At 59.2% G+C, this 18,882-nt stretch overlaps 1 protein-coding gene across 3 annotated transcripts in view; it reads left to right on the plus strand.

The window, feature by feature from the left end:
* LOC132399519 (ceramide synthase 2-like) overlaps positions 1–18,882 on the plus strand; it is a 138,409-nt gene that overhangs the window by 103,109 nt on the left and 16,418 nt on the right. For all 3 annotated transcript variants that reach the window (XM_059979975.1, XM_059979976.1, XM_059979978.1), the window contains 2 exons: positions 14,650–14,768; positions 16,037–16,094. In XM_059979975.1, coding sequence (XP_059835958.1) covers positions 14,650–14,768; positions 16,037–16,094 — 177 coding nt within the window. The remainder of the gene's footprint in view (positions 1–14,649; positions 14,769–16,036; positions 16,095–18,882) is intronic.

The following is an 18,882-nucleotide window of genomic DNA, read 5'->3' on the forward strand; positions in this document are numbered from 1 at the left end:
TCCAACACTCCCACCACCATCCACACCCAATCCTAACCCTAACCCCCTCCCCCTCCCCAACCACAACCCCATCCCCAGCCCCATCACCACCCACTCCAACACTCCCACCACCATCCTCTCCCCAATCCTAACCCTAGCCTCCCCCTCCCCAACCACAACCCCATCCCCAGCCCCATCACCACCCACTCCAACACTCCCACCACCATCCTCTCCCCAATCCTAACCCTAGCCTCCCCCTCCCCAACCCCAACCCCGTCCCCAGCCCCATCACCACCCACTCCAACTCTCCCACCACCATCCACTCCCCAATCCCAACCCTAATCCCCCTCCCCCTCCCCAGCCCCAACATCACCACCCACTCCAACACTCCCACCACCATCCTCTCCCCAATCCTAACCCTAACCCCCCCCTCCCCAACCCCAACCCCAGTCCCACCATCACCACCCACTCCAACACTCCCACCACCATCCTCTCCCCAATCCTAACCCTAGCCTCCCCCTCCCCAACCCCAACCCCATCCCCAGCATCACCACCCACTCCAACCCTCCCACCACCATCCTCTCCCCAATCATAACCCTAACCCCCCTCCCCAACACAACCCCAACCCCATTCCCAGACCCATCACCACCCACTCCAACACTCCCACCACCATCCTCTCCCCAATCCTAATCCTAACCCCACCTCCCCAACCCCAACCCCATCCCCAGCATCACCACCCACTCCAACCCTCCCACCACCATCCTCTCCCCAATCCTAACCCTAACCCCCCCTCCCCAACCCCAACCCCATCCCCAGCATCACCACCCACTCCAACACTCCCACCACCATCCTCTCCCCAATCCTAACCCTAACCCCCCCCAACCCCAACCCCAGTCCCACCATCGCCACCCACTCCAACCCTCCCACCACCATCCTCTCCCCAATCCTAACCCTAACCCCCTCCCCAACCCCAACCCCAGTCCCACCATCACCACCCACTCCAACCCTCCCACCACCATCCTCTCCCCAATCCTAACCCTAACCCCCCCTCCCCAACCCCAACCCAATCCCCACCATCACCACCCACTCCAACACTCCCACCACCATTCTCTCCCCAATCCTAACCCTAACCCCCCCCCTCCCTAACACCAACCCCAACCCCATCCCCAGCATCACCACCCACTCCAACACTCCCACCACCATCCTCTCCCCAATCCTAACCCTAACCCCCTCCCCAACCCCAACCCCAGTCCCACCATCACCACCCACTCCAACACGCCCACCACCATCCTCTCCCCAATCCTAACCCTAACCCCCCCCTCCCCAACCCCAACCCCATCCCCAGCCCCACCATCACCACCCACTCCAACACTCCCACCACCATCCTCTCCCCAATCCTAACCCTAAACCCCCTCCCCAACCCCATCCCCAATCCCACCATCACCACCCACTCCAACACTCCCACCACCATCCTCTCCCCAATCCTAACCCTAACCCCCTCCCCAACCCCAACCCCAGTCCCACCATCACCACGCACTCCAACACTCCCACCACCATCCTCACCCCAATCCTAACCCTAACCCCCCCCTCCCCAACCCCATCCCCATCACCAGCATCACCACCCACTCCAACACTCCCACCACCATCCTCTCCCCAATCCTAACCCTAACCCCCGCTCCCTAATCCCAACCCCAGTCCCATCACCACCCACTCCAACACTCCCACCAGCATCCTCTCCCCAATCCTAACCCTAACCCCCTCCCTCCCCAACCCCATCCCCATCCCCAGCCCCACCATCACCACCCACTCCAACACTCCCACCACCATCCTCTCCCCAATCCTAACCCTAACCCCCCCCCTCCCCAACCCCATCCCCATCCCCAGCATCACCACCCACTCCAACACTCCCACCACCATCCTCTCCCCAATCCTAACCCTAACCCCCCCTCCCCAACCCCATCCCCAGTCCCACCATCACCACCCACTCCAACACTCCCACCACCATCCTCTCCCCAATCCTAACCCTAGCCTCCCCCTCCCCAACCCCAACCCCATCCCCAGCATCACCACCCACTCCAACCCTCCCACCACCATCCTCTCCCCAATCCTAACCCTAACCCCCCCTCCCCAACCCCAACCCCAGTCCCACCATCACCACCCACTCCAACCCTCCCACCACCATCCTCTCCCCAATCCTAACCCTAACCCCCTCCCCAACCACAACCCCAGACTCACCATCACCACCCACTCCAACACTCCCACCACCATCCACTCCCCAATCCTCACCCTAACCCCCCCTCCCCATCCCCAACCCCATCACCACCCACTCCAACACTCCCACCACCATCCTCCCCCCAATCCTAACCCTAACCCCCTCCCCCTCCCCAACCACAACCCCATCCCCAGCCCCATCACCACCCACTCCAACACTCCCACCACCATCCTCTCCCCAATCCTAACCCTAGCCTCCCCCTCCCCAACCCCAACCCCGTCCCCAGCCCCATCACCACCCACTCCAACTCTCCCACCACCATCCACTCCCCAATCCCAACCCTAATCCCCTTCCCCCTCCCCAGCCCAAACATCACCACCCACTCCAACACTCCCACCACCATTCTCTCCCCAATCCTAACCCTAACCCCCGCTCCCTAATCCCAACCCCAATCCCACCATCACCACCCACTCCAACACTCCCACCAGCATCCTCTCCCCAATCCTAACCCTAACCCCCCCTCCCCAACCCCAACCCCACCATCACCACCCACTCCAACACTCCCACCACCATCCTCTCCCCAATCCTAACCCTAACCCCCCTCCCTAACCCCAGTCCCACCATCACCACACACTCCAACCCTCCCACCACCATCCTCTCCCCAATCCTAACCCTAACCCCCTCCCCAACCCCAACCCCAACCCCATCCCCAGCCCCACCATCACCACCCACTCCAACACTCCCACCACCATCCTCTCCCCAATCCTAACCCTAACCCCCCCCCTCCCCAACCCCATCCCCATCCCCAGCATCACCACCCACTCCAACACTCCCACCACCATCCTCTCCCCAATCCTAACCCTAACCCCCCCTCCCCAACCCCAACCCCAGTCCCACCATCACCACCCACTCCAACACTCCCACCACCATCCTCTCCCCAATCCTAACCCTAGCCTCCCCCTCCCCAACCCCAACCCCATCCCCAGCATCACCACCCACTCCAACCCTCCCACCACCATCCTCTCCCCAATCCTAACCCTAACCCCCCCTCCCCAACCCCAACCCCAGTCCCACCATCACCACCCACTCCAACCCTCCCACCACCATCCTCTCCCCAATCCTAACCCTAGCCTCCCCCTCCCCAACCCCAACCCCATCCCCAGCATCACCACACACTCCAACCCTCCCACCACCATCCTCTCCCCAATCCTAACCCTAACCCCCCCCTCCCCAACCCCAACCCCAGTCTCACCATCACCACCCACTCCAACACTCGCACCACCATCCACTCCCCAATCCTAACCCTAACCCCCCCTCCCCATCCCCAACCCCATCACCACCCACTCCAACACTCCCACCACCATCCTCCCCCCAATCCTAACCCTAACCCCCTCCCCCTCCCCAACCCCAACCCCATCCCCAGCCCCATCACCACCCACTCCAACACTCCCACCACCATCCTCTCCCCAATCCTAACCCTAGCCTCCCCCTCCCCAACCCCAACCCTATCCCCAGCATCACCACCCACTCCAATTCTCCCACCACCATCCTCTCCCCAATCCTAACCCTAACCCCCCCTCCCCAACCCCAACCCCGTCCCCAGCCCCATCACCACCCACTCCAACACTCCCACCACCATTCTCTCCCCAATCCCAACCCTAATCCCCCTCCCCCTCCCCAGCCCCAACATCACCACCCACTCCAACACTCCCACCACCATCCTCACCCCAATCCTAACCCTAACCCCCCCCTCCCCAACCCCATCCCCATCCCCAGCATCACCACCCACTCCAACACTCCCACCACCATCCTCTCCCCAATCCTAACCCTAACCCCCCCAACCCCAACCCCAGTCCCACCATCACCACCCACTCCAACACTCCCACCACCATCCTCTCCCCAATCCTAAAACTAGCCTCCCCCTCCCCAACCCCAACCCCATCCCCAGCATCACCACCCACTCCAACCCTCCCACCACCATCCTCTCCCCAATCCTAACCCTAACCCCCCTCCCCAACCCCAACCCCACCATCACCACCCACTCCAACACTCCCACCACCATCCTCTCCCCAATCCTAACCCTAACCCCCCTCCCTAACCCCAGTCCCACCATCACCACACACTCCAACCCTCCCACCACCATCCTCTCCCCAATCCTAACCCTAACCCCCTCCCCAACCCCAACCCCACCCCATCCCCAGCCCCACCATCACCACCCACTCCAACACTCCCACCACCATCCTCTCCCCAATCCTAACCCTAACCCCCCTCCCCAACCCCAACCCCAACCCCAGTCCCACCATCACCACCCACTCCAACACTCCCACCACCATCCTCTCCCCAATCCTAACCCTAACCCCCGCTCCCTAAACCCAACCCCAGTCCCACCATCACCACCCACTCCAACACTCCCACCAGCATCCTCTCCCCAATCCTAACCCTAACCCCCCCTCCCCAACCCCAACCCCACCATCACCACCCACTCCAACACTCCCACCACCATCCTCTCCCCAATCCTAACCCTAACCCCCCTCCCTAACCCCAATCCCACCATCACCACACACTCCAACCCTCCCACCACCATCCTCTCCCCAATCCTAACCCTAACCCCCTCCCCAACCCCAACCCCATCCCCATCCCCAGCCCCACCATCACCACCCACTCCAACACTCCCACCACCATCCTCTCCCCAATCCTAACCCTAACCCCCCCCCTCCCCAACCCCATCCCCATCCCCAGCATCACCACCCACTCCAACACTCCCACCACCATCCTCTCCCCAATCCTAACCCTAACCCCCCCTCCCCAACCCCAACCCCAGTCCCACCATCACCACCCACTCCAACACTCCCACCACCATCCTCTCCCCAATCCTAACCCTAGCCTCCCCCTCCCCAACCCCAACCCCATCCCCAGCATCACCACCCACTCCAACCCTCCTTCACCATCCTCTCCCCAATCCTAACCCTAACCCCCCTCCCTAATCCCAACCCCACCATCACCACCCACTCCAACTCTCCCACCACCATCCACTCCCCAATCCCAACCCTAATCCCCCTCCCCCTCCCCAGCCCCAACATCACCACCCACTCCAACACTCCCACCACCATCCTCTCCCCAATCCTAACCCTAACCCCCACCTCCCCAACCCCAACCCCAGTCCCACCATCACCACCCACTCCAACACTCCCACCACCATCCTCTCCCCAATCCTAACCCTAGCCTCCCCCTCCCCAACCCCAACCCCATCCCCAGCATCACCACCCACTCCAACCCTCCCACCACCATCCTCTCCCCAATCCTAACCCTAACCCCCTCCCCCTCCCCCTCCCCAACCCCAACCCCATCCCCAGTCCCACCATCACCACCCACTCCAACACTCCCACCACCATCCTCTCCCCAATCCTAACCCTAACCCCCCCTCCCCAACCCCAACCCCAGTCCCACCATCACCACCCACTGCAACCCTCCCACCACCATCCTCTCCCCAATCCTAACCCTAAACCCCCCTCCCTAACCCCAAACCCATCCCCAGTCCCACCATCACCACCCACTCCAACACTCCCACCACCATCCTCTCCCCAATCCTAACCCTAACCCCCCCTCCCCAACCCCAACCCCAGTCCCACCATCACCACCCACTCCAACCCTCCCACCACCATCCTCTCCCCAATCCTAACCCTAACCCCCTCCCCAACCCCAACCCCAGTCTCACCATCACCACCCACTCCAACACTCCCACCACCATCCTCCCCCCAATCCTAACCCTAACCCCCTCCCCCTCCCCAACCCAACCCCAACCCCAGTCCCACCATCACCACGCACTCCAACACTCCCACCACCATCCTCTCCCCAATCCTAACCCTAACCCCCCCAACCCCAACCCCAGTCCCACCATCACCACCCACTCCAACACTCCCACCACCATCCTCTCCCCAATCCTAACCCTAACCCCCCCTCCCCAACCCCAACCCCAGTCCCACCATCACCACCCACTGCAACCCTCCCACCACCATCCTCTCCCCAATCCTAACCCTAAACCCCCCTCCCTAACCCCAAACCCATCCCCAGTCCCACCATCACCACCCACTCCAACACTCCCACCACCATCCTCTCCCCAATCCTAACCCTAACCCCCCCTCCCCAACCCCAACCCCAGTCCCACCATCACCACCCACTCCAACCCTCCCACCACCATCCGCTCCCCAATCCTAACCCTAACCCCCTCCCCAACCCCAACCCCAGTCTCACCATCACCACCCACTCCAACACTCCCACCACCATCCTCCCCCCAATCCTAACCCTAACCCCCTCCCCCTCCCCAACACAACCCCAACCCCAGTCCCACCATCACCACGCACTCCAACACTCCCACCACCATCCTCTCCCCAATCCTAACCCTAACCCCCCCAACCCCAACCCCAGTCCCACCATCACCACCCACTCCAACACTCCCACCACCATCCTCTCCCCAATCCTAACCCTAGCCTCCCCCTCCCCAACCCCAACCCCATCCCCAGCATCACCACCCACTCCAACCCTCCCACCACCATCCTCTCCCCAATCCTAACCCTAGCCTCCCCAACCCCAACCCCACCCCATCCCCAGCCCCACCATCACCACCCAGTCCAACACTCCCACCACCATCCTCTCCCCAATCATAACCCTAACCCCCCCCTCCCCAACCCCATCCCCATCCCCAGCATCACCACCCACTCCAACACTCCCACCACCATTCTCTCCCCAATCCTAACCCTAACCCCCCCCCAACCCCAACCCCAGTCCCACCATCACCACCCACTCCAACACTCCCACCACCATCCTCTCCCCAATCCTAACCCTAGCCTCCCCCTCCCCATACCCAACCCCATCCCCAGCATCACCACCCACTCCAACCCTCCCACCACCATCCTCTCCCCAATCCTAACCCTAAACCCCCTCCCCAACCCCAACCCCAACCCCAGTCCCACCATCACCACCCACTCCAACACTCCCACCACCATCCTCTCCCCAATCCTAACCCTAACCCCCCCTCCCCAACCCCAACCCCATCCCCAGCATCACCACCCACTCCAACCCTCCCACCACCATCCTCTCCCCAATCCTAACCCTAAACCCCCTCCCCAACCCCAACCCCAGTCCCACCATCACCACCCACTCCAACACTCCCACCACCATCCTCTCCCCAATCCTAACCCTAACCCCCCCTCCCCAACCCCACCATCACCACCCACTACAACCCTCCCACCACCATCCTCTCCCCAATCCTAACCCTAACCCCCCTCCCTAACCCCAGTCCCACCATCACCACACACTCCAACCCTCCCACCACCATCCTCTCCCCAATCCTAACCCTAACCCCCTCCCCAACCCCAACCCCACCCCATCCCCAGCCCCACCATCACCACCCACTCCAACACTCCCACCACCATCCTCTCCCCAATCCTACCCCTAACCCCCCCCCCAACCCCATCCCCATCCCCAGCATCACCACCCACTCCAACACTCCCACCACCATCCTCTCCCCAATCCTAACCCTAACCCCCCTCCCCAACCCCATCCCCATCCCCACCATCACCACCCACTCCAACACTCCCACCACCATCCTCTCCCCAATCCTAACCCTAGCCTCACCCTCCCCAACCCCAACCCCATCCCCAGCATCACCACCCACTCCAACCCTCCCACCACCATCCTCTCCCCAATCCTAACCCTAACCCCCCTCCCCAACCCCAACCCCAACCCCAGTCCCACCATCACCACCCACTCCAACACTCCCACCACCATCCTCTCCCCAATCCTAACCCTAACCCCCCCTCCCCAACCCCACCATCACCACCCACTCCAACCCTCCCACCACCATCCTCTCCCCAATCCTAACCCTAACCCCCCCTCCCCAACCCCAACCCCACCATCACCACCCACTCCAACACTCCCACCACCATCCTCTCCCCAATCCTAACCCTAACCCCCCCTCCCCAACCCCAACCCCACCATCACCACCCACTCCAACACTCCCACCACCATCCTCTCCCCAATCCTAAACCTAACCCCCTCCCCAACCCCAACCCCAGTCTCACCATCACCACCCACTCCAACACTCCCACCACCATCCACACCCAATCCTAACCCTAACCCCCCCCCTCCCCAACCCCAACCCCATCCCCATCCCCAGTCCCACCATCACCACCCACTCCAACACTCCCACCACCATCCTCTCCCCAATCCTAACCCTAACCCCCCCCTCCCCAACCCCAACCCCAGTCCCACCATCACCACCCACTCCAACACTCCCACCACCATCCTCTCCCCAATCCTAACCCTAACCCCCTCCCCAACCCCAACCCCAGTCCCACCATCACCACCCACTCCAACACGCCCACCACCATCCTCTCCCCAATCCTAACCCTAACCCCCCCCTCCCCAACCCCAACCCAATCCCCAGCCCCACCATCACCACCTACTCCAACAATCCCACCACCATCCTCTCCCCAATCCTAACCCTAATTCCTCTCCCCAACCCCATCCCCAGCCCCACCATCACCACCTACTCCAACAATCCCACCACCATCCTCTCCACAATCCTAACCCTAAACCCCCTCCCCAACCCCATCCCCAGCCCCACCATCACCACCCACTCCAACACACACACCACCATCCTCTCCCCAATCCTAACCCTAAACCCCCCTCCCTAACCCCAACCCCATCCCCAATCCCACCATCATCACCCACTCCAACACTCCCACCACCATCCTCTCCCCAATCCTAACCCTAACCCCCCTCCCCAACCCCATCCCCAGTCCCACCATCACCACCCACTCCAACCCTCCGACCACCATCTTCTCCCCAATCCTAACCCTAACCCCCTCCCCAATCCCAACCCCATCCCCAGCCCCAGCATCACCACCCACTCCAACACTCCCACCACCATCCTCACCCCAATCCTAACCCTAACCCCCCCCTCCCCAACCCCATCCCCATCCCCAGCATCACCACCCACTCCAACCCTCCCACCACCATCCTCTCCCCAATCCTAACCCTAACCCCCCTCCCTAATCCCAACCCCAGTCCCACCATCACCACCCACTCCAACACTCCCACCACCATCCTCTCCCCAATCCTAACCCTAACCCCCCTCCCTAACCCCAGTCCCACCATCACCACACACTCCAACCCTCCCACCACCATCCTCTCCCCAATCCTAACCCTAACCCCCTCCCCAACCCCAACCCCAACCCCATCCCCAGCCCCACCATCACCACACACTCCAACACTCCCACCACCATCCTCTCCCCAATCCTAACCCTAACCCCCCCTCCCCAACCCCATCCCCATCCCCAGCATCACCACCCACTCCAACACTCCCACCACCATCCTCTCCCCAATCCTAACCCTAACCCCCCCCTCCCCAACCCCAACCCCAGTCCCACCATCACCACCCACTCCAACACTCCCACCACCATCCTCTCCCCAATCCTAACCCTAGCCTCCCCCTCCCCAACCCCAACCCCATCCCCAGCATCACCACCCACTCCAACCCTCCCACCACCATCCTCTCCCCAATCCTAACCCTAACCCCCCTCCCCAACCCCAACCCCAACCCCAGTCCCACCATCACCACCCACTCCAACACTCCCACCACCATCCACTCCCCAATCCTAACCCTAACCCCCCCTCCCCATCCCCAACCCCATCACCACCCACTCCAACTCTCCCACCACCATCCTCCCCCCAATCCTAACCCTAACCCCCTCCCCCTCCCCAACCCCAACCCCATCCCCAGCCCCATCACCACCCACTCCAACACTCCCACCACCATCCTCCCCCCAATCCTAACCCTAACCCCCTCCCCCTCCCCAACCCCAACCCCATCCCCAGCCCCATCACCACCCACTCCAACACTCCCACCACCATCCTCTCCCCAATCCTAACCCTGGCCTCCCCCCCCCCAACCCCAACCCCAACCCCAGTCCCACCATCACCACCCACTCCAACCCTCCCACCACCATCCACTCCCCAATCCTAACCCTAATCCCCCTCGCCCTCCCCAACCCCACCATCACCACCCACTCCAACACTCCCACCACCATCCACTCCCCAATCCTAACCTTAATCCTCCTCCCCAACCCCAACCCCATCCCCAGCCCCACCATCACCACCCACTCCAACCCTCCCACCACCATCCTCTCCCCCATCCTAACCCTAACCCCATCCCCAGCCCCTCCATCACCACCTACTCCAACACTCCCACCACCATCCTCTACCCAATCCTAACCCTAACCCCCCCTCCCCATCCCCAACCCCATCACCACCCACTCCAACACTCCCACCACCATCCTCCCCCCAATCCTAACCCTAACCCCCTCCCCCTCCCCAACCCCAACCCCATCCCCAGCCCCATCACCACCCACTCCAACACTCCCACCACCATCCTCTCCCCAATCCTAACCCTAACCCCCCCCTCCCCAACCCCAACCCCATCATCACCACCCACTCCAACACTCCCACCACCATCCTCTCCCCAATCCTAACCCTAACACCCCCCCAACCCCAACCCCAACCCCACCCTCACCACCCACTCCAACACTCCCACCACCATCCTCTCCCCAATCCTAACCCTAACCCCCCCCCAACCCCAACCCCAGTCCCACCATCACCACCCACTCCAACACTCCCACCACCATCCTCTCCCCAATCCTAACCCTAACACCCCCCCAACCCCAGTCCCACCATCACCACCCACTCCAACACTCCCACCACCATCCTCTCCCCAATCCTAACCCTAACCGCCCCCCCAACCCCAACCCCATCCCCAGCATCACCACCCACTCCAACACACCCACCACCATCCTCTCCCCAATCCTAACCCTAACCCCCCTCCCTAATCCCAACCCCAGTCCCACCATCACCACCCACTCCAACACTCCCACCACCATCCTCTCCCCAATCCTAACCCTAACCCCCCTCCCTAACCCCAGTCCCACCATCACCACACACTCCAACCTTCCCACCACCATCCTCTCCCCAATCCTAACCCTAACCCCCTCCCCAACCCCAACCCCAACCCCATCCCCAGCATCACCACCCACTCCAACACTCCCACCACCATCCTCTCGCCAATCCTAACCCTAACCCCCCCCCAACCCCAGTCCCACCATCACCACCCACTCCAACACTCCCACCACCATCCTCTCCCCAATCCTAACCCTAACACCCCCCTCCCCAACCCCATCCCCAGTCCCACCATCACCACCCACTCCAACACTCCCACCACCATCCACTCCCCAATCCTAACCCTAACACCCCCCCAACCCCAACCCCAACCCCAGTCCCACCATCACCACCCACTCCAACACTCCCACCATCCTCTCCCCAATCCTAACCCTAACCCCCCTCCCCAACCCCAACCCCAGTCCCACCATCACCACCCACTCCAACACTCCCACCACCATCCTCTCCCCAATCCTAACCCTAACCCTCTCCCCAACCCCAACCCCATCCCCATCCCCAGTCCCACCATCACCACCCACTCCAACACTCCCACCACCATCCTCTCCCCAATCCTAACCCTAACCCCCCTCTCCCTCCCCAACCCCAACCCCAGTCCCACCATCACCACCCACTCCAACACTCCCACCACCATCCTCTCCCCAATCCTAACCCTAACCCCCCTCCCTAACCCCAGTCCCACCATCACCACCCACTCCAACACTCCCACCACCATCCTCTCCCCAGTCCTAACCCTAACCCCATCCCCAGCCCCACCATCACCACCCACTCCAACACTCCCACCACCATCCTCTCCCCAATCCTAACCCTAACCCCCTCCCCAACTCCATCCCCAGCATCACCACCCACTCCAACACTCCCACCACCATCCTCTCCCCAATCCTAACCCTAACCCCCCCCTCCCCAACCCCATCCCCAGCATCACCACCCACTCCAACACTCCCACCACCATCCTCTCCCCAATCCTAACCCTAACACCCCCCCAACCCCAACCCCAACCCCAGTCCCACCATCACCACCCACTCCAACACTCCCACCACCATCCTCTCCCCAATCCTAACCCTAACCCCCCTCCCCAACCCCAACCCCAGTCCCACCATCACCACCCACTCCAACACTCCCACCACCATCCTCTCCCCAATCCTAACCCTAACCCTCTCCCCAACCCCAACCCCATCCCCATCCCCAGTCCCACCATCACCACCCACTCCAACACTCCCACCACCATCCTCTCCCCAATCCTAACTCTAACACCCCCCCAACCCCAACCCCATCCCCAGCCCCACCATCACCACCCACTCCAACAATCCCACCACCATCCTCTCCCCAATCCTAACCCTAACCCCCTCCCCAACCCCAACCCCAGTCCCACCATCACCACACACTCCAACACTCCCACCACCATCCACTCCCCAATCCTAACCCTAACCCCCCTCCCTAACCCCAACCCCAGTCTCACCATCACCACCCACTCCAACCCTCCCACCACCATCCTCTCCCCAATCCTAACCCTAACACCCCCCCAACCCCAACCCCAGTCTCACCATCACCACCCACTCCCACTCCCACCACCATTCTCTCCCCAATCCTAACCCTAACCCCCCTCCTCAACCCCAACCCTCTCCCCATCCCCACCATCACCACCCACTCCAACACTCCCACCACCATTCTCTCCCCAATCCTAACCCTAACCCCCCCCCCCAACCCCAACCCCAGCCCCAGCATCACCACCCACTCCAACACTCCCACCACCATCCTCTCCCCAATCCTAACCCTAACCCCACCCTCCCCAACCCCAACCCCATCCCCAGCCCCATCACCACCCACTCCAACACTCCCACCATCCTCTCCCCAATCCTAACCCTAACCCCCTCCCCAACCCCAATCCCAGTCCCACCATCACCACCCACTCCAACACTCCCACCACCATCCTCTCCCCAATCCTAACCCTAACCCCCTCCCCAACCCCAACCCCATCCCCATCCCCAGTCCCACCATCACCACCCACTCCAACACTCCCACCACCATCCTCTCCCCAATCCTAACCCTAACCCCCCCCTCCCCAACCCCATCCCCAGCATCACCACCCACTCCAACACTCCCACCACCATCCTCTCCCCAATCCTAACCCTAACACCCCCCCAACCCCAACCCCAACCCCAGTCCCACCATCACCACCCACTCCAACACTCCCACCACCATCCTCTCCCCAATCCTAACCCTAACCCCCCTCCCCATCCCCAACCCCATCCCCAGCCCCACCATCACCACCCACTCCAACACTCCCACCACCATCCTCTCCCCAATCCTAACCCTAACACCCCCCCAACCCCATCCCCAGCCCCACCATCACCACCCACTCCAACAATCCCACCACCATCCTCTCCCCAATCCTAACCCTAACCCCCCCCCTCCCCAACCCCATCCCCAGCCCCAGCATCACCACCCACTCCAACACTCCCACCACCATCCTCTCCCCAATCCTAACCCTAACACCCCCCCAACCCCAACCCCAGTCTCACCATCACCACCCACTCCCACTCCCACCACCATTCTCTCCCCAATCCTAACCCTAACCCCCCTCCCTAACCACAACCCCATCCCCAGCCCCACCATCACCACCCACTCCAACACTCCCACCACCATCCTCTCCCCAATCCTAACCCTAACCCCCTCCCCAACCCCAACCCCAGTCCCACCATCACCACCCACTCCAACACTCCCACCACCATCCTCTCCCCAATCCTAACCCTAACACCCCCCCAACCCCAACCCCAGTCTCACCATCACCACCCACTCCCACTCCCACCACCATTCTCTCCCCAATCCTAACCCTAACCCCCCTCCTCAACCCCAACCCTCTCCCCATCCCCACCATCACCACCCACTCCAACACTCCCACCACCATTCTCTCCCCAATCCTAACCCTAACCCCCCTCCCTAACCACAACCCCATCCCCAGCCCCAGCATCACCACCCACTCCAACACTCCCACCACCATCCTCTCCCCAATCCTAACCCTAACCCCCTCCCCAACCCCAATCCCAGTCCCACCATCACCACCCACTCCAACACTCCCACCACCATCCTCTCCCCAATCCTAACCCTAACCCCCTCCCCAACCCCAATCCCAGCCCCAGCATCACCACCCACTCCAACACTCCCACCACCATCCTCTCCCCAATCCTAACCCTAACCCCCTCCCCAACCCCAATCCCAGTCCCACCATCACCACCCACTCCAACACTCCCACCACCATCCTCTCCCCAATCCTAACCCTAACCCCCTCCCCAACCCCATCCCCAGCCCCAGCATCACCACCCACTCCAACACTCCCACCACCATCCTCTCCCGAACCCTAACTCTAACCCCCTCCCCGACCCCACTGCCAATGGAATAATTTTCTGCTGGGCGGGTGACAGGCATTGACGACCCCTCTTTCATCACAGAGCGAAATTGAAAGCCTCGCCAAGAGCAGCAGCCTGACGCCTCGCCAGGTGGAGCGGTGGTTCCGGCGACGGCGAAACCAGGCCCGGCCCAGTGTACTGAAGAAGTTCCGGGAAGCTTGGTAGGGAATTTTTTCTCTCAGGTCTTTTAATTTCTTAGTCTGTGAGCTGTTTCCCCTCTTCCCTCAGTTTTCACAAAGCTTTTATTGTATAATTACAACTCGATGCCTGCAATGCCGTAATTCAAGATGGCTTACTCTGGCCATCAACAAGATAACTTATTATTGTCCTAGATAAAAATGGATGTTTCTAATTTCAACAGGGAATGGTTTCACTTATGCCCTAAAGAAACATGTTTCTTTCTAATTTTCAATGGTGGATTGGTTCCACTAATGCCCTAAATGAAAATGGCCTCTTCCCACCATCACCCATTGTAATTACCATTATTAAAGATGGCAGGGTTTCTGTCACTGGTGTGATATCATACTGTTGCCACAAAGTCAGGTGGCTGTTGGTCACCATCAGCATCAGGGCTCACTGCTGTCCTAAAGATGGTTACTTCTAGCTGCCAGTGCCCTAAATAAAGATGGCAACCCACCAGATAACACCTTAATTAAAGATCATCTTCAGGAAAGATGGCGGGGGGGATGGTGGTGGTGGTGCACACACTCCCTTTTACATCAATTGTGCTGAGGTTGAGAGCTTCAGGTTCCGAGGTACAAATATCACCACTAGTTCCTCCTGGTCCAATCGTGCAATGCCGCAGCCAAGGAAGTTCATTACTGGCTTTACTTCCTGTCGAGGCTGAAGAAATCTGACATGTCCCTTCACTGATGTTTATTGATGCACCACGGCCCGTGGCCACAAGAGACTGCAGAGGGCTGTGAACACAGCTGAGCACATCACTGAAACCAGTTTCTACACTTCCCACTGCTGAGGGAGAGCCCACCCACCCACCCCAGGCACCCTCTCCTCCCCTCCCATCGGGTCAAGCATACAGAAGCCTGAAAGCTCGGACCAAAAGCAGCTGCTATAAGCCGATTGAACAGTTCCCTGGACTCCTGACCTCACAATCTACCTTTTCATGAGTTTGCACCTTGTTGTCTGCCTGCACTGCACTCTCTCTGTAACTGTGACACTCTATTCCCCCTTTCTTCTGCTTTGACGACTGTGAAGGAAAGGTTGTTGCCATTCAGTAGACTTCCTGCAGCCATTCTCCCCTCCCCAGCCACACTCTTCCGGGGAGTGGAGTGCACGGACCCGGGTCCCCGATGGCAGGTTGAATGTTGGTCCGGGGGAGGGTGGGGGTAGTATTGTTTTGGGGAGCTGGAGTCTGTGTGTGTTGCCTTGCGTTTGTCTGGTGTTGAACACATTTCGCTCTCCCTTTCAGCTGGCGGTTCACCTTCTACCTGGTCGCCTTCGTTGCCGGCATGGCAGTTATAGTAGACGTGAGTAACCAGCCTGCTTCCAGTTGGGATCTTACTGTGTGTGCGTTTGGTTTGAGGAGGAGCAAGAGGGTCAGCCTCAGGCCATTCGGCCCATTGAGTCTGCTCTACCATTTAAGCACGGCCGATTTTTCTCTCTCAACCTCATTCTCCTGCCTTCTGTCTGTAATGATAACTCCTTTTACCAATCCAGGAAGAGTCCATTTAGAACCATAGAACACTACTGCACTGAAAACAGGCCCTTCGGCCCTTCTAGTTTGTGCCAAAACTTTATTGCACTAGTCCCATTGACCTGCACCCACTCCATAACCCTCCCATCCACGTATCTATCCAATTTATCTTAGAATTTAAGAGTGAGCCCACATTTACCATGTCAGATGGCAGCTCGTACCACACTCCTACCACTCTCTGAGTGAAGAAGTTCCCCCTTTCACCCCAAAGCCATGTCCTCCCATATTTAACTCTCCTAATCTAAGTGGAAAGAGCCAACTCACATTTACTCTGACTATACCCCGCATAATTTGATAGAGAATAGAACAATACAGGCCCTTTGTGGAATCTGTGGAATTCTCTGCCCAATGAGGCAGTGGAGGCTACCTCAGTAAATATATTTAAGATAAGGTTGGATAGATTTTTGTATAGTAGGGGAATTAAGGGTTATGGGGAAAAGGCAGGTAGGTGGAGATGAGTCCATGGTCAGATCAGCCATGATCTTATTAAATGGTGGAGCAGGCTCGATGGGCTAGATGGCCTACTCCTGCTCCTATTTCCGATGTTCTTGGCTCCACAATGTTATGCTGACCCTTTAACCAAGATCAATCTAACACTTCCCTCCCACATCGCCCTCCCTTGTTCTCTTGTACATGAGCTTTAAATATCTCCAATATCTGCCTCTACCACCCCCTATGGCACCCATCACTCACCTACCTCTGACATTCCTCCCTATACTTTCCTCCAAGTACCTTAAAGCTACGCCCCCATATATGAACACAAAGTACTCTGCAGATGCTGTGGTCAAATCAACACGTACAAAAAAGCTGGATGAACTCAGCAGGTCGGGCAGTATCCGTTGAAATGAGCAGTCACCGTTTTGGGCCGAGACCCTTTGTCAGGACTGAAGAAGGAGGGGGCAGGGGCCCCATATATGAGATATTTCCACCCTGGGAAAAAGTCTCTGGCTGTCCACTCTATTATGCCTCTTATCATCTGTACACTTCTATCAAGTCACCTCTCATCCTCCTTCGCTCCACAGACAAAAGCCCTAGCTCACTCAACCTTTCCTCATAAAACCTGCTCTCTAATACAGGCAGCATCCTGGTAAATCCCTCTGCACCCTCTCCAATCCAGGCAGCATCCTGGTAAATCTCCTCTGCACCCTCTCCAATCCAGGCAGCATCCTGGTAAATCTCCTCTGTACCCTCTCTAATCCAGGCAGCATCCTGGTAAATCCCTCTGCACCCTCTCTAATCCAGGCAGCATCCTGGTAAATCTCCTCTGTACCCTCTCTAATCCAGGCAGCATCCTGGTAAATCCCTCTGCACCCTCTCTAATCCAGGCAGCATCCTGGTAAATCCCTCTGTACCCTCTCTAATCCAGGCAGCATCCTGGTAAATCCCTCTGCACCCTCTCTAATCCAGGCAGCATCCTGGTAAATCTCCTCTGTACCCTTTCTAATCCAGGCAGCATCCTGGTAAATCTCCTCTGCACCCTCTCTAATCCAGGCAGCATCCTGGTAAATCCCTCTGCACCCTCTCCAATCCAGGCAGCATCCTGGTAAATCTCCTCTGCACCCTCTCCAATCCAGGCAGCATCCTGGTGAATCTCCTCTGTACCCTCTCTAATCCAGACAGCATCCTGGTAAATCCCTCTGTACCCTCTCTAATCCAGGCAGCATCCTGGTAAATCCCTCTGCACCCTCTCTAATCCAGGCAGCATCCTGGTAAATCTCCTCTGTACCCTCTCTAATCCAGGCAGCATCCTGGTAAATCTCCTCTGTACCCTCTCTAATCCAGGCAGCATCCTGGTAAATCTCCTCTGTACCCTCTCTAATACAGGCAGCATCCTGGTAAATCTCCTCTGCACCCTCTCTAATCCAGGCAGCATCCTGGTAAATCTCCTCTGTACCCTCTCTAATCCAGGCAGCATCCTGGTAAATCCCTCTGCACCCTCTCTAATCCAGGCAGCATCCTGGTAAATCCCTCTGTACCCTCTCTAATCCAGGCAGCATCCTGGTAAATCCCTCTGCACCCTCTCTAATCCAGGCAGCATCCTGGTAAATCCCTCTGTACCCTCTCTAATCCAGGCAGCATCCTGGTAAATCCCTCTGCACCCTCTCCAATCCAGACAGCATCCTGTTAAATCTCCTCTGCACTCTCTCTAATCCAGGCAGCATCCTGGTAAATCTCCTCTGCACCCTCTCTAATCCAGGCAGCATCCTGGTAAATCTCCTCTGCACCCTCTCTAATCCAGGCAGCATCCTGGTAAATCTCCTCTGTACCCTCTCTAATCCAGGCAGCATCCTGGTAAATCTCTCTGCACCCTCTCTAATCCAGACAGCATCCTGGTAAATCTCCTCTGCACCCTCTCTAATCCAGGCAGCATCCTGGTAAATCCCTCTGCACCCTCTCTAATCCAGGCAGCATCCTGGTAAATCCCTCTGCATTCTCTCAAAAGCTTCCACATCTTTCCTATAATGACATGACCAGAACTGAGCACAATATTCCAGATGTGGTCTAACCAGAGTTTTGTAGAGCTGCAACATTACCTCGCGGGTCATAGTCTGCACGGAGGT

Source organism: Hypanus sabinus, chromosome 9 (assembly GCF_030144855.1).
Source record: "Hypanus sabinus isolate sHypSab1 chromosome 9, sHypSab1.hap1, whole genome shotgun sequence".
Lineage (NCBI taxonomy): Eukaryota > Metazoa > Chordata > Chondrichthyes > Myliobatiformes > Dasyatidae > Hypanus > Hypanus sabinus.